Source organism: Sparus aurata, chromosome 21 (assembly GCF_900880675.1).
Source record: "Sparus aurata chromosome 21, fSpaAur1.1, whole genome shotgun sequence".
In the NCBI taxonomy this organism is placed as follows: Eukaryota; Metazoa; Chordata; class Actinopteri; order Spariformes; family Sparidae; genus Sparus; species Sparus aurata.
The window spans coordinates 14,647,307-14,669,486 of NC_044207.1; the positions used below are offsets into that span (position 1 = coordinate 14,647,307).

At 39.2% G+C, this 22,180-nt stretch overlaps 1 protein-coding gene across 1 annotated transcript; it reads left to right on the plus strand.

Annotated features, from left to right (window-relative positions):
• Positions 1 to 426: 426 nt before the first annotated feature.
• LOC115572372 (uncharacterized) lies at positions 427 to 22,180 on the plus strand (the record flags this gene model as incomplete). The annotated part of the gene is given in 50 exon segments (XM_030402374.1): positions 427 to 488; positions 1,439 to 1,491; positions 1,647 to 1,673; positions 1,826 to 1,894; positions 3,074 to 3,127; positions 3,669 to 3,749; positions 3,963 to 4,022; positions 4,165 to 4,215; positions 5,294 to 5,359; positions 5,856 to 5,933; positions 6,241 to 6,291; positions 6,933 to 7,037; positions 7,353 to 7,424; positions 7,514 to 7,582; positions 8,771 to 8,839; positions 8,962 to 9,030; positions 9,184 to 9,255; positions 9,359 to 9,421; positions 9,536 to 9,607; positions 10,152 to 10,217; positions 10,855 to 10,932; positions 11,460 to 11,519; positions 11,720 to 11,776; positions 12,648 to 12,716; positions 13,111 to 13,182; positions 13,995 to 14,060; positions 14,143 to 14,214; positions 14,612 to 14,671; positions 14,778 to 14,849; positions 14,939 to 15,004; positions 15,085 to 15,153; positions 15,247 to 15,312; positions 15,432 to 15,497; positions 15,809 to 15,880; positions 15,966 to 16,031; positions 16,256 to 16,324; positions 16,402 to 16,473; positions 16,571 to 16,642; positions 16,789 to 16,851; positions 17,182 to 17,244; positions 17,336 to 17,395; positions 17,706 to 17,777; positions 17,906 to 17,968; positions 18,357 to 18,419; positions 19,047 to 19,121; positions 19,301 to 19,340; positions 19,475 to 19,526; positions 20,049 to 20,463; positions 20,710 to 20,766; positions 20,768 to 22,180. Coding segments are annotated over 50 exon segments (4,941 nt in total), but the record flags the coding sequence as incomplete, so codon positions are not given.

The following is a 22,180-nucleotide window of genomic DNA, read 5'->3' on the forward strand; positions in this document are numbered from 1 at the left end:
ACAATTTACCCACAAGAGATTGAGAAAGGTTGAGTGACTCAGATCTACTGAAGTAAGTAATTCTGACTAACTAAAATCTGCTGTCGAACATGACAAATAAAAACGGCACGGTAAACTGAACACTGATCATTTTTGCTAGAAAAGTGAAAGGATTTCAGCTCTACACTCAGTGAACATCATGGTCAGTGTAGTTGTTGACACATGCAGTTTCACATAGAGGGGTAAAACAGTACATGATGTATATCATTGCACCGTTACGCATCATCTTACTCTGGTTCTGTGCTCATGTCCCAAAGTGCAAATGACAAAGGACATAGAGGGGGTCGTCAAACATTGTGAGAAATGCTGGACAGAGCTTGTGAAAGAAAATTAAAATGATAAACAAGCTTTGTTTCTTTGTAAGAAATGCTCCTCCTTTATGCTGCGTTCATGTCATCAGACATGCGTTCATCAGATGGATGGAAAAGATTCTCTCAAGTCCAAGACTGGTGAGCGTTCACATCCTCAGACATTTCAAGATGGTTGTGTGACTACAGAGTTGGTGGTGTAAAAATGCTGTGCATTGATGATCTAACACCATATCCATGAAATTATAGTTTCAATTGATTGGGTTATAAACTCTGGCTAATGTCAGGCATCAATGTTTGTTTGGCTTTCAGTATTCAGTATTGTTGTACCATAGCAGTTATATAAGAACTTTCAGCTTTCCAGATTTTTATTCGGAAGTTATACGGTCAGACTCTATAGTCAATTCAGAAACTACTAATGGTTTGCACAAAACTTTAAACCACAATGATTTCTCACCTACTTACTGAACCACAGTTAATAAATAGTATGTACACAGTTAGTATCTAGTATTGAAGTGCTAAACAGCTGGTCGGAGTTAAATTCATTGTTATTAATAGCCTAACACCTGTACTTCTCCTGTTATGAAATATCAAAAAGTATGATGTGAAGAACAGTGTAAGTTACAAAGTTGTTTGTCTCTTACTTCCATCTGGTACAGTTGTCATTTAGATGCTGTATCGTAGGCGACTGGACTTTCGCCTTTCACCTCTCATCCAAGAGGCTTCTTAAGTTCTAACTAACTGGAGGGGAGTCCAGGCTTTCAAACTCTGTCCTAACAGAGTCGTTGAGGACACGTGTGAGCTCTGAGTTTCAGAGACGTTAGGGCCTCTTGTGGGTCTTGACCCAATAGGCCCTTGTGCGGGTTGCCAGGGCTAGTTGAGCCCAGGTGTGAATGGTTGTTAAGCTGTCTGAGGAGGGAACTCAGTACTGCATTGTAAGTGGCTGATAGGTAATGTCGCAGGCCACCTCCTCTGTTCAGAGACACCCATTCCAGTTTGACTTAGATGGATTAATTTACTCATCTTTTCTGATCACAAAACAACACAAACCTATGATCGGTCATGTTTACACGTTTTCTCTTTTCTTTCAGGAAGGATGGAGGCGTGTATGATGAAGCCGGAAGTCAAAAAGAAACCAAAGCCGGTGAGAATACCTACACCTAACACAAAACACTAAACTAATTCAAAACCCAGTCTGAGTATTGTAATTTTATTTTTGCATACAAACCACAGATGTAAATATAACCTGCTGTATCATATATTATACAGCACACACTCAGTTCTCTTCTCTGTTCACAGCCTAAACCTCCTCCAAAACCTGCAGAGGTACTGTGATAAACCTTTGATTATCAATGTTACCAAGTCAATCATGAGTTTGCTTGTATGCTGAAGTGTTTGAACAGGGCATGAGGATGTTGTTAGGAGTGATTTCAGGATTTTAAAGCAAACCAACCCACTTGAGTAAACTATCTTTACAGGCGAAAAGAAATGACCCAGAGAGACCGGAGAAACCAAATCCTCTGGTGCCTCCACGACCGACAGACTCTGTAAGTTGTCACTGACCTGGAAGATGCTACTAATCTTTTAGAGACCAACAGCGTCTGTAATGCAATTTTTTAACAAATACCATAGTTAAACTTCTAACAAGCAGGTGTGGTGGGCCAATCTTTCTTAAACTGGTAAGAGAAAAGTGTTTTGCTTCAACGTATTGGAATGAAATGGCTATAAAGTAAAGTTAAATTGGCTCTTATAACCCTCACTTTCATGTATTTTATCGCTTACTTTTTACACTGGTTGCACTGGTGCGCTTAACATTTTCATTTAGGCACAGCAGCATATAATTAAGGTGAACCCAATATTACATCTTTATTGAATTTCTTAACTTATTATGTAAATGATTATAAACAGGAATAATATTACATATTTTTGTCTTCAAAGCAAGCCCAACAGGAACTTGTGATAACCTTAATTGTTTTAAAAAGTAAAGTAAAACATTCTTGACAAACTCAAATAAAAGAATGTACCTCAAATATTATTGGAGTATTATACAAGACATTAATTGGTGTAAAAATCAGTGGCCCAATTAAAATGAAGAAGTTTTAAGGCTTCTCACAATTTCTTTAATTCACGCAGGAATGTGAGGGCAGCACACAGCAGGGTCTCTCACACACAAACACACACATGCACGGCACATGTATAACATCTACAGTAACCCTGACAAAATTGTGTAAAAAATATATTTAAGCCTTACAACTGTCTACGCACACACAGTTTGTTTTTCAGCAAACCTGCTGAATTCAGGTACACAGCTGTGAACATTGAAAATGTTTAGTAGCACTTGTATTGCATGTGCACCCTGGCGCTGACGGGTGTCTGTTTCCACTTCAAACATCTGGAACAACTTAAGTCAATTAGGTAGTCTGTGTTCCAGTAGAGAGGTTTTTTCACTCTGTGGAGAAAAACTCTGGGATGTTCAATCAAATTCTTACTCTGGCAACACAAAACTGTAACTTTTAAAGTTATTGAATGATACTTATCATAACTGTTAAACTGCAGTAAAAAAACTGACCTGAAAGAAAAGGCATCACTAGTGTTTTTTTTCAAATGTATTGTATCTTTTACAAGAGGTGTAAAAGACAAAATAGAGGAAATGAGGAGAATGGGCCATTTAAGAAGATTTGCAAAGAGAATCAACTGTTTCAAACAGTTTTGTGTTTTCTGTGCAGGAACTGAGTCATACACAATACCACAGGAAAACAGCAGCAACAGCAAACAAAGAGGTACTCAAGTTCTTTTGAATTGCCATTTTTTAAGTTTTACTATGATGTATTACAGGGAAACACAGAGATTCTAAAGAGGGGGAGGATGCTGTGATGTCTTTATCAATATCAATTATATACATTTTGACTGTTGATGAATCTGCTGATTACTTTCCTTTATTAATCAATTAGTTGTTTAGTCTGTAAAATGCAGAAAATGGTGAACCATGTCGATCAGTGTTTCTCAAAGTCCAAGACAACATGCTCTAATGTTTTGTTCAGAAATATTTTGTTTGCTGTCATAGCGGAGTAGAGACACAACAAAATACTTTTAAGAAACTATTAATAAATGCCAAATCATAGTTAAAAAAAAACATGACAAACACTATTTAAATCATGTCGTTCAGACCCATGCATTAAACATCACTGTGATGATTCAGTATATATTCATACTATTAAAACCCTCTTGTGAATATTATGAAGCCGTCATGCACTGGATACATCTAAATAGTCTGATACCATTTTAAAAAAGTGTTTGGTCCCCTCTTCCCATATGTATCAGGTTAATGAACACTTGAAACAAAGGGAGACAAAAGAGAAACCGGGTGAAACTCCTGTGGTTCCACCCAGACCAACAGACCAGGTACAGTACACTCAGATACTCTAATATCTACTAAAAGTCATCCATGCACTAAACATCATATAAAATAGGAATCAGGAAGAATCTGTAGTTACATGTTAGAATAGTTTACAGTAAAGAATTGAACAAAGCTACACAAGGTTTCATGTTTCTGTTCCTCTTCACAATATCTGTTTTTGTTCCCTCCTGGGCTTTTTCTTGTGTGTATGTGTGCAGGAAATGAGGGCTACAACCAGGTACAGCCAGCGCAGGAGTGTACAGGCTGAAGACACACCGGTACACAAACACACAAACACACACACACACACACACACACACATGCACACACACACACACACACACAATTATACCTTGTTCCTCCTCATTTGTTTTTGTTTTTAAATAAAAACACACTAAGGTCCTTCCTCTTCCTCATCAGAGCTCCAGAACAAATGCCCAATCAGAAGATGAAGCAGACTTCATCAAACAGGTATTTCTTTCGGAGTCAATAACTTTCAGCTCTGACCTAAATCAGTATAGACAAATAATCGTGTCATCGTGTCAACAACAGCAGCCGCTTCCAGGTAAACAACTGGCAGTTGATTTTCATTGTGGAGATGAATGATACCAGCAGACCTGTCTTTTTCTGTTTAGCATTTTAATTCGTAACCGAAGCGTTTAAAGACATATTAAAAGACAATGGTCCGACCTTTCTGATATTTCTGTTCAGCTGTTTTGCTAGCGTCTTTATATCTACCCACGAGTGACATCTAACCTAACTGCGGGTTTGGGTTAACTCAGCCTTTCATTGTCTTTAGTCCAGCAGGTAAATAAGGTCTCCAGCTTAGTGTTAGTGAAAGCGTTATTGTTAATGAGATAAGAAAAGCATCAAACATGCATTTTGAGATTAATTGGATGTACACACTTCGGTGACAAGAGAATGAGACTCAAAAATCAGCTATCGTCAGAATAGCTTTAAGACTTAACCTGCTTTAATTGTCCACATTAATGCTTGTTTCTCACTGCTTTCTGTTTTCTCTCCCGGCAGCGTTAACTGCTTTCTTCATCAGCCGTAATTTTTATAAACGCACCCAAAAACACTTTTCACCAACGATTCTGTGGAGGACGCTTGTTGTTAATGATGTAGCCAATAAACCAACATGCACCAAATGACATTGCAACAGCCAGGTGCAGTTAAAACTTAGCACATCACAACTGCATTGGCCTACATTAAATTGGTGAGGTTGCATCACAATCAGTGCATTTACAGGAGGGATGCGATACCAGAGAACGTTAGTCTCACTCTGTCTTCAGGGCATGTGTGACGGTAGACAGGAAGAAAGAGCGAGGGCAGACTGTCCGGTAGTTAATGCATCAGGGGTTTTTTTTTATTGGATGGGGAGAAGAAAAAAAGAAAGAATAAAAGGCTAAAATGGGTTACCAAATTTACTTGGGCGGCCATTAATATACCTGGGTGTTCAGCCAAAATTAAGTGTACGTTAAGTATACTTGTGGGACACGCTGTTTATACACTGTATTCATCTTCATGTCCGTGTGTTTTGTTGCAGAGTAATCAGACAGTCCTGACTGGGATGTTTCAGCGGAGCCGAAAAGAAAAAACACCTACGTTCACTGTAAGTGATGCACCTGTGGCTCTTCTCTGCACAAGACATTTCATTATTATGTGTTTTATTTATTTAATATTTTGGAGTAGAGCTGTGTTGTGGCCTTGACTCCACCTTTTCTTATAGTGGTACACCTTTTGAGTTGATTAAACTGCCTCAGCTTAACAGGTTCCTGGTGGCAAACGGGTGTGTGTGGGTGTGTACACAAATGAACAATAGGAGTGTAGTTAAACAAACCATAGGACTGTATCAGAATCTGTTAGAATGAGTCAATGTTGTAACCAATCAGATTAAAGAGAATCTTATAATTATCATATAGAGGAATAAAGAGGCTCGAAGCATAAACATATGTAATGAGAAAAATGCAATATACACAAAACTGTAGAATGTTTTATAGCCTCTCTGTGCAGCACCGTGGTTACTGTGTGTAAAGCTGAATCTTTTTCATAATGCAGGTCTTGAATCAGCAGTTATTGAGTTTATCAGATTTTTCTTTCTTCGTCAGAGTTATGTGTTCGACAGCTCTGACAAAGAGGAAAAAACGGATGATGTTCCTGCCAAACAGGCTTCTGGCAGCAAACCGGTATGTGTGCTTGTCTTTGTATCTTTCTGTGGACAGACTTTGTCTTTAAACCAGTTTTGTGAAGACATTTTGGCTGGCTCTCTCAACGGACTGTCCAAGGACTGTTGGAAAGTTTTAAGGTTATGGTCAGAATCGAGTTTAGATCAGGGTAAGACATTTAGTTCTGACAGTAACAGTTAGGGTAAGGCAATGCATTATGTCATTGAATGTCTTCACTAGTAATGCAGAGACTGTGTGTGTGTGGGTGTGTGTGTGTGTTTTCCACTGATGATCAGCTGGTTTGTGACATGTGACTATGATCTAACAGGGTGGTCTGAAGGGAGTAATGAAAGGGTTGCAATTCAAGTCATCACCAAAGGTATGAAGCACCGTCTGGTTTGGTGTTTTCTGCTGGTGGTGGCTTTTTTTTTTTTTTTTTTACATGGAAATACTTGTTCTTTGGTGGTGGTGTTGATGGTGGAGGTTTTTTTATTTTAACTTGTCTGTGAACTGCAACGTCCTGGGTTCACAACCAGCCTGGGACCTTTGTTGTCTGCTCTTGACTTTCTAATAAAGGCATGAATTGACCCCCCCCCAAAAAACAGAAAATGTTTATGGCGCTGTTGATGTTTCAAACCTACAGTTTCATAACTTGACAAAGTGACATGTGTGATTTATGAGTCAAGTATTCTTACCTCAATTTAATTTGGTTTTTCAGACTAGTTTGATTACTTATTGTTGCTTTTTTAAGAATTTAAGTTTGTGAAAATTCTTATTTATCAGCAAAGTTATCTAAACCTTTAAGAACTTTTGACACATTTTATGTCCCACTTGAAATTGAACCTATTGTATTCATGAAGCAGCAGTAAATGAACGATGATGAGTTGACCGGAAGGAATCAGATGATCTTAATTAAATTTTAAGCATCTATTTGATTATTGTCTTCTGCTGTCTGGTTGTATTGATTGAAAAAGTTCAGGATGATCATACTGTGCTGAAAATTATTGATTGTTCTCGAAGGCCAGCAGAGAGCCGAGTCCAGACCCGAGCGCAGAGGAAGCAGCCTCCGAAAAGGAACAGTTCATAGAAAAAAACAAGCAGGAGAAGAATGCGAAACCCAAAGAGGTAAGAGATTAACAACCGTGTCTGACTCTCTTCTCTCACGTTAACACGCTAGTTCTGCTTTTTCAAAACAAATCAGAAGTGACAGAGGAACAACAAAGTGGAAATGTATTCTTTTGAAAATGAGATTATTGTAAAAGTACACTTCCTTTTAATGCCCACACGACACTAGAGAAGCCGCATAATAAGATTAATTCCATATTAACATATATTCTAACTGCTCAATTGTGCAACAGTGCAATTTCTGTAAGATAAACATAAAGGCACCTTGTCATTAGTTGGGTAAACATCAGATTTTTTTCTTAACCTTTATTTCAGGACATAGGAGGTCTGATCGCTGGAATGTTCCGGAAAACTCCCAGAGAGAAATCATCGTCTCCAGCAGTGACGGTAACATCGACTCTTCTGCTCCTTTTCTGAGCGTTAACTTCCACTGTCAGAGTCTTGTTGCCTCTAACAATTGTTGTGTTGTTTGCCAGGTCAATAAAGCTGACAGCGATCCTGAAGATACAGAAGACGCAGATGAGAAGAGTTCCGAACAATCCCAAGTAGGTTTCATTTTATTGGTCTTACGATTCTGAAGCGTTCGTGATGTCACCTGCCCATCTCATGGACTAGATACAGTTGGATTTTATCAAATGTATGGGGCATGAACCAAACTAAATACTCAAAAGTACATGTCAAATAACATTTGTCCAAACATAGCTTCTGTCATTTTGAGTAGGGGGTTCTGATAGTTTGTTTTTAATGACTTATTTGATACATAAAAATGGCTTTTGATGTCATGCGGCAGCAGAACCCTGCTTACCACTTAAACCAAAGATGTACTTGCTTTTAACAGTGCATCTGGGTACACACGTGTCCTGCGTCCATTAGGAGAGTCGGTTGTGCACGTAAATTTAAAGTTACGCCTATGCAAGATGTGGCGTGTAGGTCCATTATGGGGACATGACATGGTCAGGAGCCAGTAAGCACGTCAGCAGCAGGGACAACAACAGAGCAACAAGCAAACATATGCCCTCTAGTTATATTCTCCATTAAAACACGTTGTCTGTAGGCACTTATGTGACCATCTATGTTAACAATTCAGCCAGTAGTCTATGTGAACATATGGTTCTAAGCAAGTATATGTCCGGCCCTAGTCAGGTGGGCGATGAGAGGAATCTCAATACCATGCTCCACTGTCCTATCAATACTGTGTATTCTTTTGTTTTCCATCTGCCTTGCTAGTGAGGCTTAAATTCACCAGACAGCTATTATAATCAGACAGTAGTGTCTATAAAGATGTATCAAAGCCCCCAGTGTCACTGTGAGCTTTGTGATTTCAGGGCAGATTTCCCCCATCTTCTATTGGAATTTGACCAAACAATACAAATTTCCTGGAATTTTCTCATGGATCTTACCTCTTTAGTCAGTTAGCCCATGAAGACAACGTGACCTCGTCCTTACGAGGATTCCTAAACAACGAAGTCAGATTCAAAGTCACAGATTTCCTGTGTTGCCAAATACTTTAAAGCTCTTTTTTGAAAGATATGCCACAAATAACTGAGGAGATCTGTGTTTACATAAAAGTCAGGTGTAGATCCAGTGATGTGGGTGCCACTGTAGACACATAGAAGATGTATGATTTAATTAGAATTTCCAATGTTTTGTTGTATCTTTTATGTGTGTTATCACAAATACAAATTTTGAAGAAAAAAAAGCATTAATAATGACTGTTTGCATATTGTTCACAGGAAAAGGGAGGCTTGTTCTCTGGCATCCTTAAGAAACACAATAAAACAGCAGATGAGGCACCTGCGCAGGTGAGAGACAAGAATGGCCTCCTCCGTCTTAAAATAGGAAATAAAGATCTGTTGATACATTTAATTATTTTTGTGTGTTTTTTCACTTTTTATTGTTTTGTTTTTTTACGTTTGTGTTTCAGGACAGTCTGAGTGTTAACAGTGAGCTGTCTGCCAGCAGCGACAGTCTGTCTGAAAATAACAGCAACAAGGTGAGCAGCTCTGTGTCACAGTGCAGATAAAGTAATCTTTAATTACAGTGTACACACAGATTAGCAGTTCGTCATGCTGAAAGGCCCCTCACTGACCGGAGCTTCACCCAAATATATATTCCATAACTGAGCCTTTTCTTTTGTCTGTTTCAGGAAAAAGGAGGAATATTCAGCGGGATGTTCAAGAAGTCTCCGAAATCAACAGAAGCTGCTCAGGCTGATGAGGTGATGCAGCCGAAAACGATTTAAACAAAGACACAAAGGTCAAATCATTAGTTAAATCCAGTGGCCGGATGATCACATTGAACCAGTTCATTTTGTCTTTTAGGACCAACAGTCTCTACAAGATAATCTGTCAGGCAGTAATGATAATCTGTCTGAAAACACAAAGGTGAGCTCAAAAGTACTCGGCTGTGAAGTGACTGGATTATAACTGCAGCTTTATCATCATTATGATTATGTAACAGTCACTGATGGTGTGAATCAATCTGTCTGGTGTCACCAGGAGAAAGGAGGTATTTTCAGTGGGATTCTCCGAAAGTCTCCCAAGCTTCCAGGAGAGGGAACACCGGGACAGGTAGAAAATGTTTTTGCACACATTTTAGACACTCTAGTTATCACTGAAAATGTTTCATACTCCCTTGTTTTTCACCCCGTCAGAAAAAGTGAACGTGAGTGTAAATAAAAGGAGGTTCAGGGTTTTGAACATATTAATGATACGATGCAAACGCCTAATAAAAAATGGTGTGTAGTGAAAATGTTTGGGTTAAATGGGTTTCTTATGTACAACACTCATGTTCCTACTTAAAGGATTCCACAAATTTAGGGATCCTTTGAAATTGTGGCATTGTTATCTGTTTGTTTGTGAGTTGTATTGTAGGACAACAAGAAAGGACAGATTGACGATACAAAGTCTTACCATTCATCTTTTGCAGTCTTCTGATGTTCTTTGTAACTGCAAGACTCTTTATAACTTTGAATACAGAACTGACATGAAAAAGAAATGTAAGAGAGTAAATAAAAAGATCAGAGGGCAAGAAAATTCAAACTGAACATTTAGTGGATTCTTGTTCATTGATCAAACAACTGAGGCGTCGTATTGTTCTTTGTTTTTGTTTCAGGATAAACAGTCGCTGCAAACTGACCCGTCAGACAGTAATGAGACTAATGAGAACAGCACCACTAAAGTAAGGAGCCCAGAATGACTGGGTTGATGACAGGGGCTGAATCTTATATTAATTTTGAACCCTTCCCTATATTTAGAAAAAAACGCAACACCCTCATTGTTGAAGACACTTTGTAACATACATTCAAAATGATAATTAAACTTTTAAATGTATTGTTATGGACTAAATGATTGCACAATGAAATGGCTCTAGAATATAGAAACAATCTGCATTTAGTGTAGTTTGGTTCCCTACAACCCTCTCTGTCTCAGTGATATTTTGTCTGCTACTGGGCACAAAATCTCCCAAGAAAGTGAAGAATGACTGGTGATCTAGTCATCCTTTTAATGTCAGTTTGATTATTCAGTTTACTCAGCCATGGAAACATAGAGTTTGGAGTAAACATTTGACAAAGAAAAGGAAAGCAAACTGAACTAGTTAGGTGTGAGGTGGAAAATAAAGCCCTGATAAAGAAACAGGATGTGCTCTGTGCCCTTCTGTGAGCAAAAAGAAAAAAATACATGAACCTTCCCCTTTTCTGTCAAACTCACCACAAGGTGATTTTTTCGAATTATCCAAAGTTTAATTAGAAGTGTGTAACTTCACATGCTTCTTCTCAGTGTCCAGAAATGAATTCTTATTTGTCTTTATGTTTCAGGAGAAAGGAGGAGGAAGTGTTTTCAGTGGGATGTTCAAGAAATCTCCCAAACTGTCCGAGGCCCCCCGACTGAAGGAGGTAAAACTTTATATACCTAATGTCTGCAAAAGTACTCATTGTGCAGTAAAATGTTCTCTATTATATTTGATGTTTATGGATAAATATTGCTGCTGCATTGATGATAATGTTGCATGTTAATTAAGTTGTTGATATACCATTATCCTGGATAATCTACAGCAATGCATCATGTTCAATGGATCATTATATGTTTTTTGCATCTGTCTGTCTGTTTTCAGCATTGTGATGATGCATTTTTCAGCTAAGCCGAGAGGTTTTTAAAGTACATTTTAAATTTTTTCACAACCCGTAAAGGAATGATTAATCGCTCAGTTTATGAAAGAAAAGATCAAATTCAAAATCTCCTAAGTCGGAGATACATGATCCTCACCGGACAGGAAGGGTATTACAGTCCACTGCTGCATTCGAAGCCTTGAATCTAAAGAGCTTGTGGAGTCCTGCTTTAACCTGTTTTTGTGTCAGTAATTGGATTCCTGCAGTCAAAATTCATGTCCACACAGGTTGAGTAACATTTTTGTTGTGTTTAGGGAGCAGAGACGTTACACAGTGAGCTCTCTGCCAGCACTGACAGCCTGTCGGAGAACAAGGTGAGTCTTCATGATAGAAGTGACAGTGACGTATCCTCCCCACGCACCTACAGAAACTCCATGAGTCACCGTGACTCACATGATCAGCAACAATAATGTGGGAAAATATCTGCAGCTCTGTTGGTGGACGACAATCTTAAATCTGGAATTCAAGAAAATAAGTTCTCAGTTTTTTTTAACATATTTTCTGCTCTTTATAGGAAAAAGGCGGTTTGTTCAGCGGACTCCTCAGAAAGACTCCAAAAACGACCGTAGAGGTACACTGACTCAAATCCAAGTTTCTTTGCTTTCACGCAGACACTCTGAACAGAATGGAAACACCATCTAATCAAACCACCTTGATGGTTTGACAGGCGTAGCTTTCACTACATCCAACAACACAATCCATAAGACCAAACTGGCTTTAAAGCAACATTATGTAACTTTTTTACTTCAAAATAACAGAGAATCATGTTAATGGTACAATGTCTTGTGACAGTGTCTCTCAGCCACTCTGCCGCCCTATCACTTGTTTCTACACTGTCACTGAGGGTAGCATCACAGCGTTACATACATGTTTTTTATGTCTGTTAGTGTTTTTTTTTATGTGACATGCGCAAAAATAATATAAACAAACAATAAACAGAACCATACAATGTTTGGGAGTTCCATCCATCTTCAGAAGTTCGTCCATTGTCTCAGCAGTCCTTCCCATTGTCATATTCACTATCCTGGGTGCTGAGTACTGCCCATTTTATCCACCTCTCCTCCAGCTGTGTTTCCTGTCGTCTCAATCGATGTGTTAGCTTTTCCGTTTCATACATTGATTTGTGTACACAGCAGTGGTGTTGCACTCAGACACTGTGGGGGGCGCCAAATTGCACAGTTTGTGTTGATGTGAGCTGATCTTGGTTCAATGTCATTCCTACTACCTCATTTGCTGCTTGTACTCAATTTAATCATCCATTTTTGACACTATGTTTAGAAATAACTAAATAAATGGAGCACAGCTATGTATGTTTGCCAGTGTGCTCAAATGCTGTAATGTAGAAGTTGAATTGAATTTTTTACACATTCTTCTACACATTTTTTGTAACTCTTTCCTGTGGAGCTACTTTCTGTTTCTGACAGTTTGAATTCTTGTTGCAGGAGAATCTTTCGGCACAGAAAGATCTTTCAGCCAGCAATGACAGTCTGTCCGAGACCGCCAACGCCAAGGTCAGTTTTTGTTTGTTTTGTCGCTTCATTTGAAAGGTGATATACGAAGAAACTGAGCAGGACATCTTGTTCAAGTTTCCATAAACAAAATGATAATAGTGTTTTTGTGCAGATTTCCGGAAATGTAACCCCTGGCTGAACAATGTGAACAATGGAAAAATTAAGAACAAAAGAGAGGCTGACATTTTTCTTGGGAATTATCTTGTCGTTTATGACAGCTGAACTTAGGACTAGAGCTGAAACGATTAGTCAACTGGAAATTATTCTGCAACTGCTTTGATTAGTTTATGTCATTTAAGTGTTTAATTGTTAAATAAGTTTTAAATTTCAAATGAAAAGTCAAAAAATTCTTAGGTGATGTTTATGTTCTGTAACCACTTCAATTGTGTTTCAGGAGAAAGGAGGTGCGTTCAGTGGAATATTCAAGAAGTCGTCCAGACTTGCAGACGGTCCTCCCACTGAAGACGTAAGAAGTGGCTTCTCTGTTTTTCTGTCGCCATCCAGTCATCCCTTTTAAAATATTGAACACTAATGAACTTGTTCACTTTTCAAGCTGCATATTGCCAAAATGTCATCCGAGTACACTTGTGACTTGAAGGCTGCTTCTTTGAATCACGGAAACAACGTGAATAACTTATTTTAAGTTAATATAAGGTTTCTTCCAGGACATTGTTTAGCCTAGGTGGCAAGCCATCCAGATCTGGAATTAATGTAATTCTTATCACCTGTGAAATTCTTTAAAGGAGGACTCTGTTGCTGCTGTAACTTTGTTGGACTGATGGACAGTTAAAAGAAAAGGATCAAAAATTGATGTACCAGAATCAGAGATGTTGTTTTCTTTACTCCACGTTTTATTCTTCCTTGTCTAAATCTAATGCATACATTATCTAAAATCTAAATTGAACACTGACGGTTTGGTCAAAATCCAGATGTATTATGAAGCCACGAGCCGCTTAGCTTAAGAAGAGAGAAAAATAAGAGCTTTTCAGACCTCAGTAGCCCACCTCTGTCTAACTCCACAACGCCAGATTTTGTTCATTTTAAAACTTGTAGTCAAGACCGACTTAAGTGTCACTCGCTGTGATACTCCCGGAACACCTCTAAACAAACAAACACCTCTAAAAAAACATAAATGTTTAATCTGGGCAGTTTCCCTTAAATCTGACATGGTAGCAGTAAAAGAGCAGTAGAAGTGCTTAGTTCCCCCTCACTGTTACTAATGATATGTCAATTGTCTGTAGTGTGTCACAAGCTCTGATTGATTTAATCTTTTCTCAGGAAATGCAATCACAAGACGATGAGCTCTCAGGAAGCACTGAAGCTCTGTCTGAGAACAACACAAAGGTGAGTTCTTTATTACACGACCTTTAGAAACCAGTCCTGAATAACTGTAAGAGAGAGCCCTCACTGTATGAATATGTTTCAGGAAAAAGGAGGAATTTTTGCTGGAATGTTCAAGAAAGTCCCCAAACCTGCAGAAGCTGCTCAGCCTGAAGAGGTAAAAGTCTAATTTACTTTATTTCATTAGCCTATCATTTGATTTTTTTAAATGAAATGCATCTCTTGATCTTCATATTTTAGTATTCTGATAATGTTGTAAGCTGTAATCTGAAAACATTTGGACATTTTGAAAAAAGATTTCTTAACATTTCTTCACATCTTCTCTGTGTTCACATGAACCACTTCACTGAAAATCTGGCAAATGTATCCCCTCATTGTGTATGATAATGCAAAACTATGCACAGATGTTGATTTCATAATTTCACAAAGAAATATGCTGTGAACTGATGGGTGCCCCTCAAATTACTGCCACCTTTTTATCAATGTAACGATTGAAATACTGTATTAGTATTCCCAGGCAACATCAACTTTTATAAACTGATGACTTTTAACAGGACGAGTCTGCTGACAAAGAGCTCTCAGCCAGCAATGAGAATTTATCAGAGAGCAAACAGGTCAGTGAGTTAAGTCCAAGATGAGTAATGAGTTTTAGTTGTTAATACTTAGAACTCTCTCAGCATATCATGAAGCCTTTTTTCTATATTTTGTCTGTTTCATCAGGAGAAAGGTGGAGGTTTTTTTAGAGGCCTCAACAAAAAGACTCCAAAAGCGTCTGCAGAAAAGACACAGTCGGTGAGTTAGTGTTTCCTTGAAGTGCCATTAGTCACTTAACTTCAACGAAATTTCAACTGTTTCATTAAACATCTGTTTCTCTGTTTCAGGAGGCAGAGGCTCAGAAAGAGCTGTCTGCCAGCAACGACGACCTGTCTGAGAATAACACCACTAAGGTGAGCAGCATTATGCGACAAAAACATGCAGATGAAATGTCTTCAGAGGGAGCATTCACTGACACCAGATTATTTTTCAGGAGAAAAACATTTTCAGCAACATGTTTAAGAAGCCACAGAAACCAGCAGAGGGCGCTGCAGCAGAGAAGGTGCCCTGGTGTGATCCAATTAATTAAATACATTCCGTTTATTGAGAATGGATGTTAATATTGCAATCAACTGTTTTCTGGTTTTGAATTCAGGAGCTGGAGGTGAACAGTGAAAGTCAGATATCTGGTAGTTGTGAGAATCTGTCTGACACCCCAAAGGTACTTTTCGTTATTTAAAAATACTCTTTTCTCTGTTTTTCTGTCTTGGTGTCTCTTTAGTTTTATTAACATATTTCTGAATATTTTCATTTAAGAGAAATAACACAAATCTCTTTTAGGAGAAAAAAGGAGGCCTGGCTGGCATCTTCAAAAGATCAGGCAGCATCGACAACCTGTTTGATGAGGTCAGTGTGAACCTAGTGAGCACAGTATCACACTAGCAGCTCTACTACAGTTAAGGCACCCATGAGCAGATACTCTTACTTCTGATAATAGTTACCTATAGAATTTTCAATACATTAAAAGTTATTTTTCATGATTCAATGAAATGACCCAGTGTCTGCCTGAAGGGTAGAAAATAATTTGGCTGCATTTTTTAAACATGGTTGACAGTGTTGTGATTGCGCTCGTCACGAGTTGATCAAGAGACGCTTATAAAATAAAATGTCTAGAATTCAACTTTTAACCTCGTTACCTCGTTTTTTTTACTCACCAGGAAAAAGGTGGGCTGTTCAGTGGACTTCGTAAGAAAACACCCAAAGCGTCTGGAGATGAGGCGGCTGTAGAGGTGAGTTGTGTGTGACCTCTGACACTGTTAGGATCACTCAGCGTCATTGTCCATATTTGTATACTGTGAAATTCTCTTTTGTCAGGACAAAGACGATCAGATGGAGCTGACGGCGAGTAATGACAGTCTGTCAGAAACCAACAACACTAAGGTACTGTGTTGAGAAATTCTGTCTTTTTAAACATAAAAGAAAGTTCTGCACTATAAAAACTTTATTTAAATTCACTTTGACACGCGGAAGGTTTCTCATGTGCATTAAAAAACACATTCTTTAAATGCTGTTTGTTTTTTATTGCACTTTTTAGCTGTGTCACATTACAAATAAACCTGATGTAGTCTTCAATGCCACTTACTGTCTGTCTTGTCTGTTTTCAGGAGAAAAGTATTTTTAGTGGCATGTTTAAGAAGACTCAGAAACCAAAAGAGGGGGCTACAACAGATGAGGTGCAGTAAATGACCCTTTTTAGTGTTAAAAAAGGTATTTGTGTTCGTCTCTTTTTGATGTTTAATTTTCTGTGCAGGAGTTAAACAGGGATGAGGATAATATGTTATCTGGCAGTTGTGAAAATCTCTTAGAAGCAACCACATCAAAGGTAAAAATGTGGTCCAACAAACACAATCTCAGCCTGTTTTATTCTGTTCTGCGGCTGATTATCAACTCTTAACGTGTGAACATCTCATACGCTTCAGGAGAAGAGTGGAGGACTGGCAGGGATCTTCAGAAAGTCTCCTAAACCAGCTCATCGATTGATCACTACAGAGGTGACTAAGATTTTTTTTTTTGTGGTTGTGTGTATGATTGTTCGTGATTGAGATCTCTGTGGAAGCTCTCGTTTAGATTTTTGTGCTAAGATTGTTTAAAAATAACCTTCAGCAAGTTCACACAGAGGTTCCTTTCTTTTTTCCAGGATCCCCTCACTGCCTCTAAGGAACTGTCCGCCAGCTGCGACAGCCTCGCAGAAACTGCTGAGGTGAGAGATACTCAAAGTCTGTGGATGCACTTGGCAACTTGTTTTGTTTATTTCAACCCATTGAGATCGAGGATGCGCATTTAAAAAAGCATTATAAAATCTTAGGCATTGTTTGGAAACGCTTCCTGAAACCTGAGAGATTTCTGAAAGACGTGACAGAACTGTCAGTGTTCACTAAAACCTTTATTTCTCAGCTTCTGGGGAGGAAAGAACATGTAATTAAAAAAACATTTGAATTATTGTGAGAGTTGTCCAACAACCACACCAATACATTTCAGTGATAGTAAATTCTGACAAAATACTATTAAATCTATTAATTTTATTTTAAAGGATGACCTTCCTCAATTGTCGGCCAGCACAGATGATCTTTTAGAAGCTTCAAGCGCCACGAAGGTGAGATAATTATTCTGCTTGACTGCATCAGTTTATTTTCACATTTAAAATACTTGAATTAATGCTCCTTGTTTTGTTTTGTTTTTTAAAGGAGAGAAAAGGAGGGTTCGCTGGAATCTTTAGAAGAACGCCCAAAACAATTGAACATCAAGTATGTATATCATTATTACTGATTTGAACAATCAGTAGTAGTTAGTTCAAGTAGTACAGTTGTTATATTTAGCCCAGAGTAGCCCAGAAGAAAGTAGGTTTTTGATGTAGATTAATTGCCGATCTGTGAATTTTAAGATTTAAGATTGTCAGTGAGGCAAATGAAAATGCTCTAAATACATAAAACATATTTAGGGATTTGATTTGAGCATTGAGAGCAGGTTAGGTGATCCCTATAAACTCCTGGATCACGTGTGTGTGCAGCTGCTAAACAATCCTCTCTGCTGCCCATTTTCTGTCCTAATTTGCAGGAAAGTGCAGACATGGAGGCTCCACAAGGAGGCGGGCTGAGACGCAGGAGAACCATCAAGAAAAAAAGACGAGTGAGTTGTTGTGGTTCATTCACTGAAACATCCAGAGACACGATTATTGCAAACTGTGGCAGACTTTGCGTTTTTTTTCTCTCTCTCTTCTCGTTGTTAAATCCCTCCTTTCTTGTTTGTTTTCTCAGGTTACTTCATTCCGAATCAAGAAAACTCTTCCCAAAGTACCCAAACTTAATCTGACATCTCAGGTATCTACTGACGCCTTCTAGTTGTTCCTGAGTTACTCACTTTCTCACTGCTGCTGCATCACTACAGAGAAACTATGTCCTGATATCAAGTCCCATGTCAATTTTTTTTTTAAATATTTGATTGCTTGAAAGGCTTGTAAAAAGCCTAGAATAATGTTTATGAACAGGTTGTTTTATGGAGCTGTTTCTTCTGGGTCATTTTTACAGGCACCCACGTTCTCTACAAATATCTGGCCCTCTTTTAATTCATATTTCCTTACTTTATTTACTGAGTTTTTATTATTATTATTATTATTATTATTATTATTATTATTATTATTATTATTATTATTATTGTTATTATATTTTGCTGAGTTAATGAGATTGATTATTGTTTTTTAATCTACAGAGTTCAGATAAGATGCCTATTATTGAGGAGGCTGTTGAGCTGCAGGAGCTGAACCCAGCACAGGTAAACATGACGATATTATTAAGTAAGAGTGTGTGTGTGTGTGTGTGTGTGTGTGTGTGTGTGTGTGTGTGTGTGTGTGTGTGTGTGCTAACTAACTAAACAAAAGTGGAAAAAGAAACACACTTGTAATAACTAAATGTTTTTACATGAAAATAGAAGTAAATGTGATATTCTGTACAGTTTCATACCTTTAAAGCATAACTGACACAATGAAAATGTTGAATATGTTGTTACATCCTAGCATGTTTTTTATGATATAAGAAATTTGTGACTCATGACAATTTGCTCACTGAATGTTTGTAAGAGTCTGAGTCCACCTTAAACAGTGAAGTAATTAGTTAAAGGGGCAGTATGTAAGAACTGGCATATTTTTAATTATTTTATTATGGGTAACATGATACAGTTCATGTCATTTGATTATCTTTTTCATCATCACTAGACATCCACAGCCCTTGAAGTGGCCACAGTTAGCATTTAGCAATAAGCTAGTGATCAGTGAACAAAGTGACTTTCACCTGTGATGCCAACAGAAATACAGAGGAAACAGTTGGTGACAGTAGTTACACAAACTGACCTTTTAAAGTGAATTTAGTGTCATAATGTTGTTTTGTTGTGTTTGTTTTCCAGGAGAGCTCAGTGGAGGTTCAGCCTGTTGAGATGGCATCTTTCCCCACTGCAGAAAACCCGCTGGAAGCTGAAGAGGTGTGTTTTTTGGGAGCACTTTCGACACCTGCAGTTTTGGATTTATAATGTCCGAACCAAGAGAAAGAATTATATATGGTTGCATTTTAGTTGTGGCCTGTTTCGAGATTAGACTTCGATATAAAAGAAGAACATCAACGTACTTTAGGGTTTTCTTTGACAAAGTTCTCTGTTTTCAGGAAAATGATGAGTTGATGGAGTGGTGGAACACTGTCAAAGGTTTGTATGTTTGTGTTCAACTTTGATTGGTTCAGACTTGTTTGTTTATTCAGACATACATACATACACACTTACACACACAAGAGATCAGCACACTTATTACTAATTCTGTTACAACTTCTGCTGGTTGCCAGGTTGGGCAGAGTGGAATGAGACATCCAATTTCCAGGAGGATGATGAGGAAATGTAAGCATAGTTTATTTTCTTAAACACCTTTTCATTCCGATTTACACAGAAGATGTTATTTTAGCATTTTGAAGAATATTTGTTATGCTTATTGTCTTAAAAAGCATTGAAATCAGTTTCTTCCAAAAACAGCTTTAGAAGGCATTTAATAGTCTTGCATCTTATTCACAGAAACCTTACTATATTTTGATGTTTTCTCTTGCTTGCTGTAGGCAGTAATATTGTAAAATACTATTGTATTTTAATTGCGGGCGGTTGAGAGACATAACAGATCAACAACTAAAAGCAGGACTGTGGCGAGAGGAGGCTGTTACTGTAAATCCTTGCAGTTGCAGTCAAGTGTCATAATCATAATTTTGACTTGTGCAGACGCCCTATTTTTAGTAGTAGTATTTGTGTTTGTGCTTAAATGATAAATGTAAATATTTCGAGAGCCCATGTTTTACTGTGTGCACATGTAGAACCTACAAGCATCTAACCTTAAACGTAACAGACACACCATCTCCACATCTGTCTCTGCAGGGCGATGGAGCAGGCAGCCGATCGTGTCTACATGGCCGCCCGTCTCTTCGTGCGTCTTTTCAACAAGCGCGGGGCGTCCCTGCAGAGTCGCATCCTGGAGCTTGTGGCTCTGGCCGACGCTGCAGATGAGTTCCACAAGAAAACGGTGAAGGCTGCTGTGGGTGGAGGGGTGGCCAGCGTTGCCGGCAGCGTGGCGACAATCACAGGCCTCATCCTGGCACCTTTCACTTTCGGTGCCTCGATTATCGTCACGGCAGTGGGGATCAGCGTGGCGACAGCAGGCAGCATCACCTCAGCGACGGCCAACATCACGGATACGGTTCACTCCAGCATGGACCGTAAGAAGCTGGAGAAGATGATCCAGGGTTACCAGGAGGAGATCAAAGACATCAGGGAGTGTTTGGAGTTTGTACAGGTGAGGAAATGTAGATAAAGTCAAATGAGTCACAATTCTCATTACATTATGTTACATTATACTTCAGGTACAGACTAGATCACAACTAGACACTTTTTAAATTTAACTTATCAAGAAATCAGTTGAAAAGAGCTGTAAAATACCAATATCAACTTCAGCAAAGTCCCTTAAAATGTATGTTTTGATAAGCTATCTCCTTTGCGTTACAGTTTTTACAGACCCTTTTTGTCTCTGTGCGTCCTGTAGGCGGGTATGGACACCCTGCAGGAGTGGGACTTTGAAAAGTACTCTGAGAGTGCTGCCAAGAAAGGCTCTGAACCACAACCTCAAGCACGTAATGAAGGAGGGCGGTCGCGCTGGAAAAGCCCTGATGATCAACACTGATAAGCTCATCAGCACTGTGCAGATTTTGGGCGCTGCAGGCGGCGCCGCCAAAGCTGCCCAGGCCATCAGCGTCACCACAGGGGTCATGTCGGCCCTCTTCCTCGCTCTGGACGTTTTCTTCCTCGCCAAAGACTCCCATGAGCTCCGCAAAGGCGCCAAGACAAAGTTCGCCACTAAGATCAGGGATGTATGTACAGAACTTCAAGATGGCCTCCTGGAGCTGAACAAGGTGAAGACACAGCTGCAGAAGACCATGGACGGCATCGAGGTGGAGGAGTACGAGGAGATTGAGGAGATTGAGGTGGAAGTTGACGACGAATTGGAGTCGGATCCGAAGAAGCTGGCTGAGCTGGAGCAGGAGCTGGACCTCCTGGAGGAGAAACTGGACAAGAAAGCAGAGGAGCAGCAGAAGAGTAAAGAGATGGAGAAGGAAAATGTGAAAAGTAAGAAACAGGAGGAGAAGAGCATGAAGGAGAAAGAAGAGGTGGAAAAGGATGCTAAGAAAGAAGGAAAGAAGGAATGTAAGAAGGACAAAGTTGAGGGAGAAGGCAAGCTTGAGATGAAAAAATTAGAGAAGATCTCCGATAAGGAAGAGGAGCAGAAAAATGAGACCGTCAAAGAAGCCAAAGAGGAGGTTTTAAAAGAAAAGTCTCAGAAAGGAAAGAAGAAAGACAAAGAGACTGAGAACCGAATTACAGCTGGAAAAGAAAAGTACGACAGCAAGAGAGACACGGCAAAAGAAGAAAATGTTCCAAATAAAAAGGCAGGTGAGAAGGAAAAAGAACCCGAGGAAATTAAAATCAGATCGGGCGATTCAAAACAACAGGAACGGGTTGAAAAGGCATATTCCGAAAGGAGTAAGAGCAGCAGAGAGGTGGACAGAGGGATAACTACAGAAAAAGGGGTGGAAAGTGGGAGTACGAGAAGGCACAGCAGCAGGAGCGAGACAGATCGACCCCATAAGAGTGAAAGGGGGAGCGTACACGAAGCGAAAGAGACGGACAAGGACAGAGGCAGCCGGAGAGAGGAGGAGAGAGGAGTGAGGGACTGGAGGGCTGAGGTGGCAAAAAGTAGAGACGGCAAGGAAGGAAGAGAATCAAAAAGGGAGGATCACGCGAGGAAAGATTCGCATCGGAGTCACGAAACGTCGTCGAGGAGGGAGCGTCAGGAGAGAGATCGGGGGCACAGCAGAAGGGAATCTGACTCGGAGAGGAGTCACCACAGGAGAGGATCAGACGAGCACAGGGAGAGAGGAGACGAGAAACGAGGGAGCAGGATCGAGAGTGCGAGGAGGCAGTTTGAGCGAGCAGGGGGAGAGAAGGAGGAGGAGGAG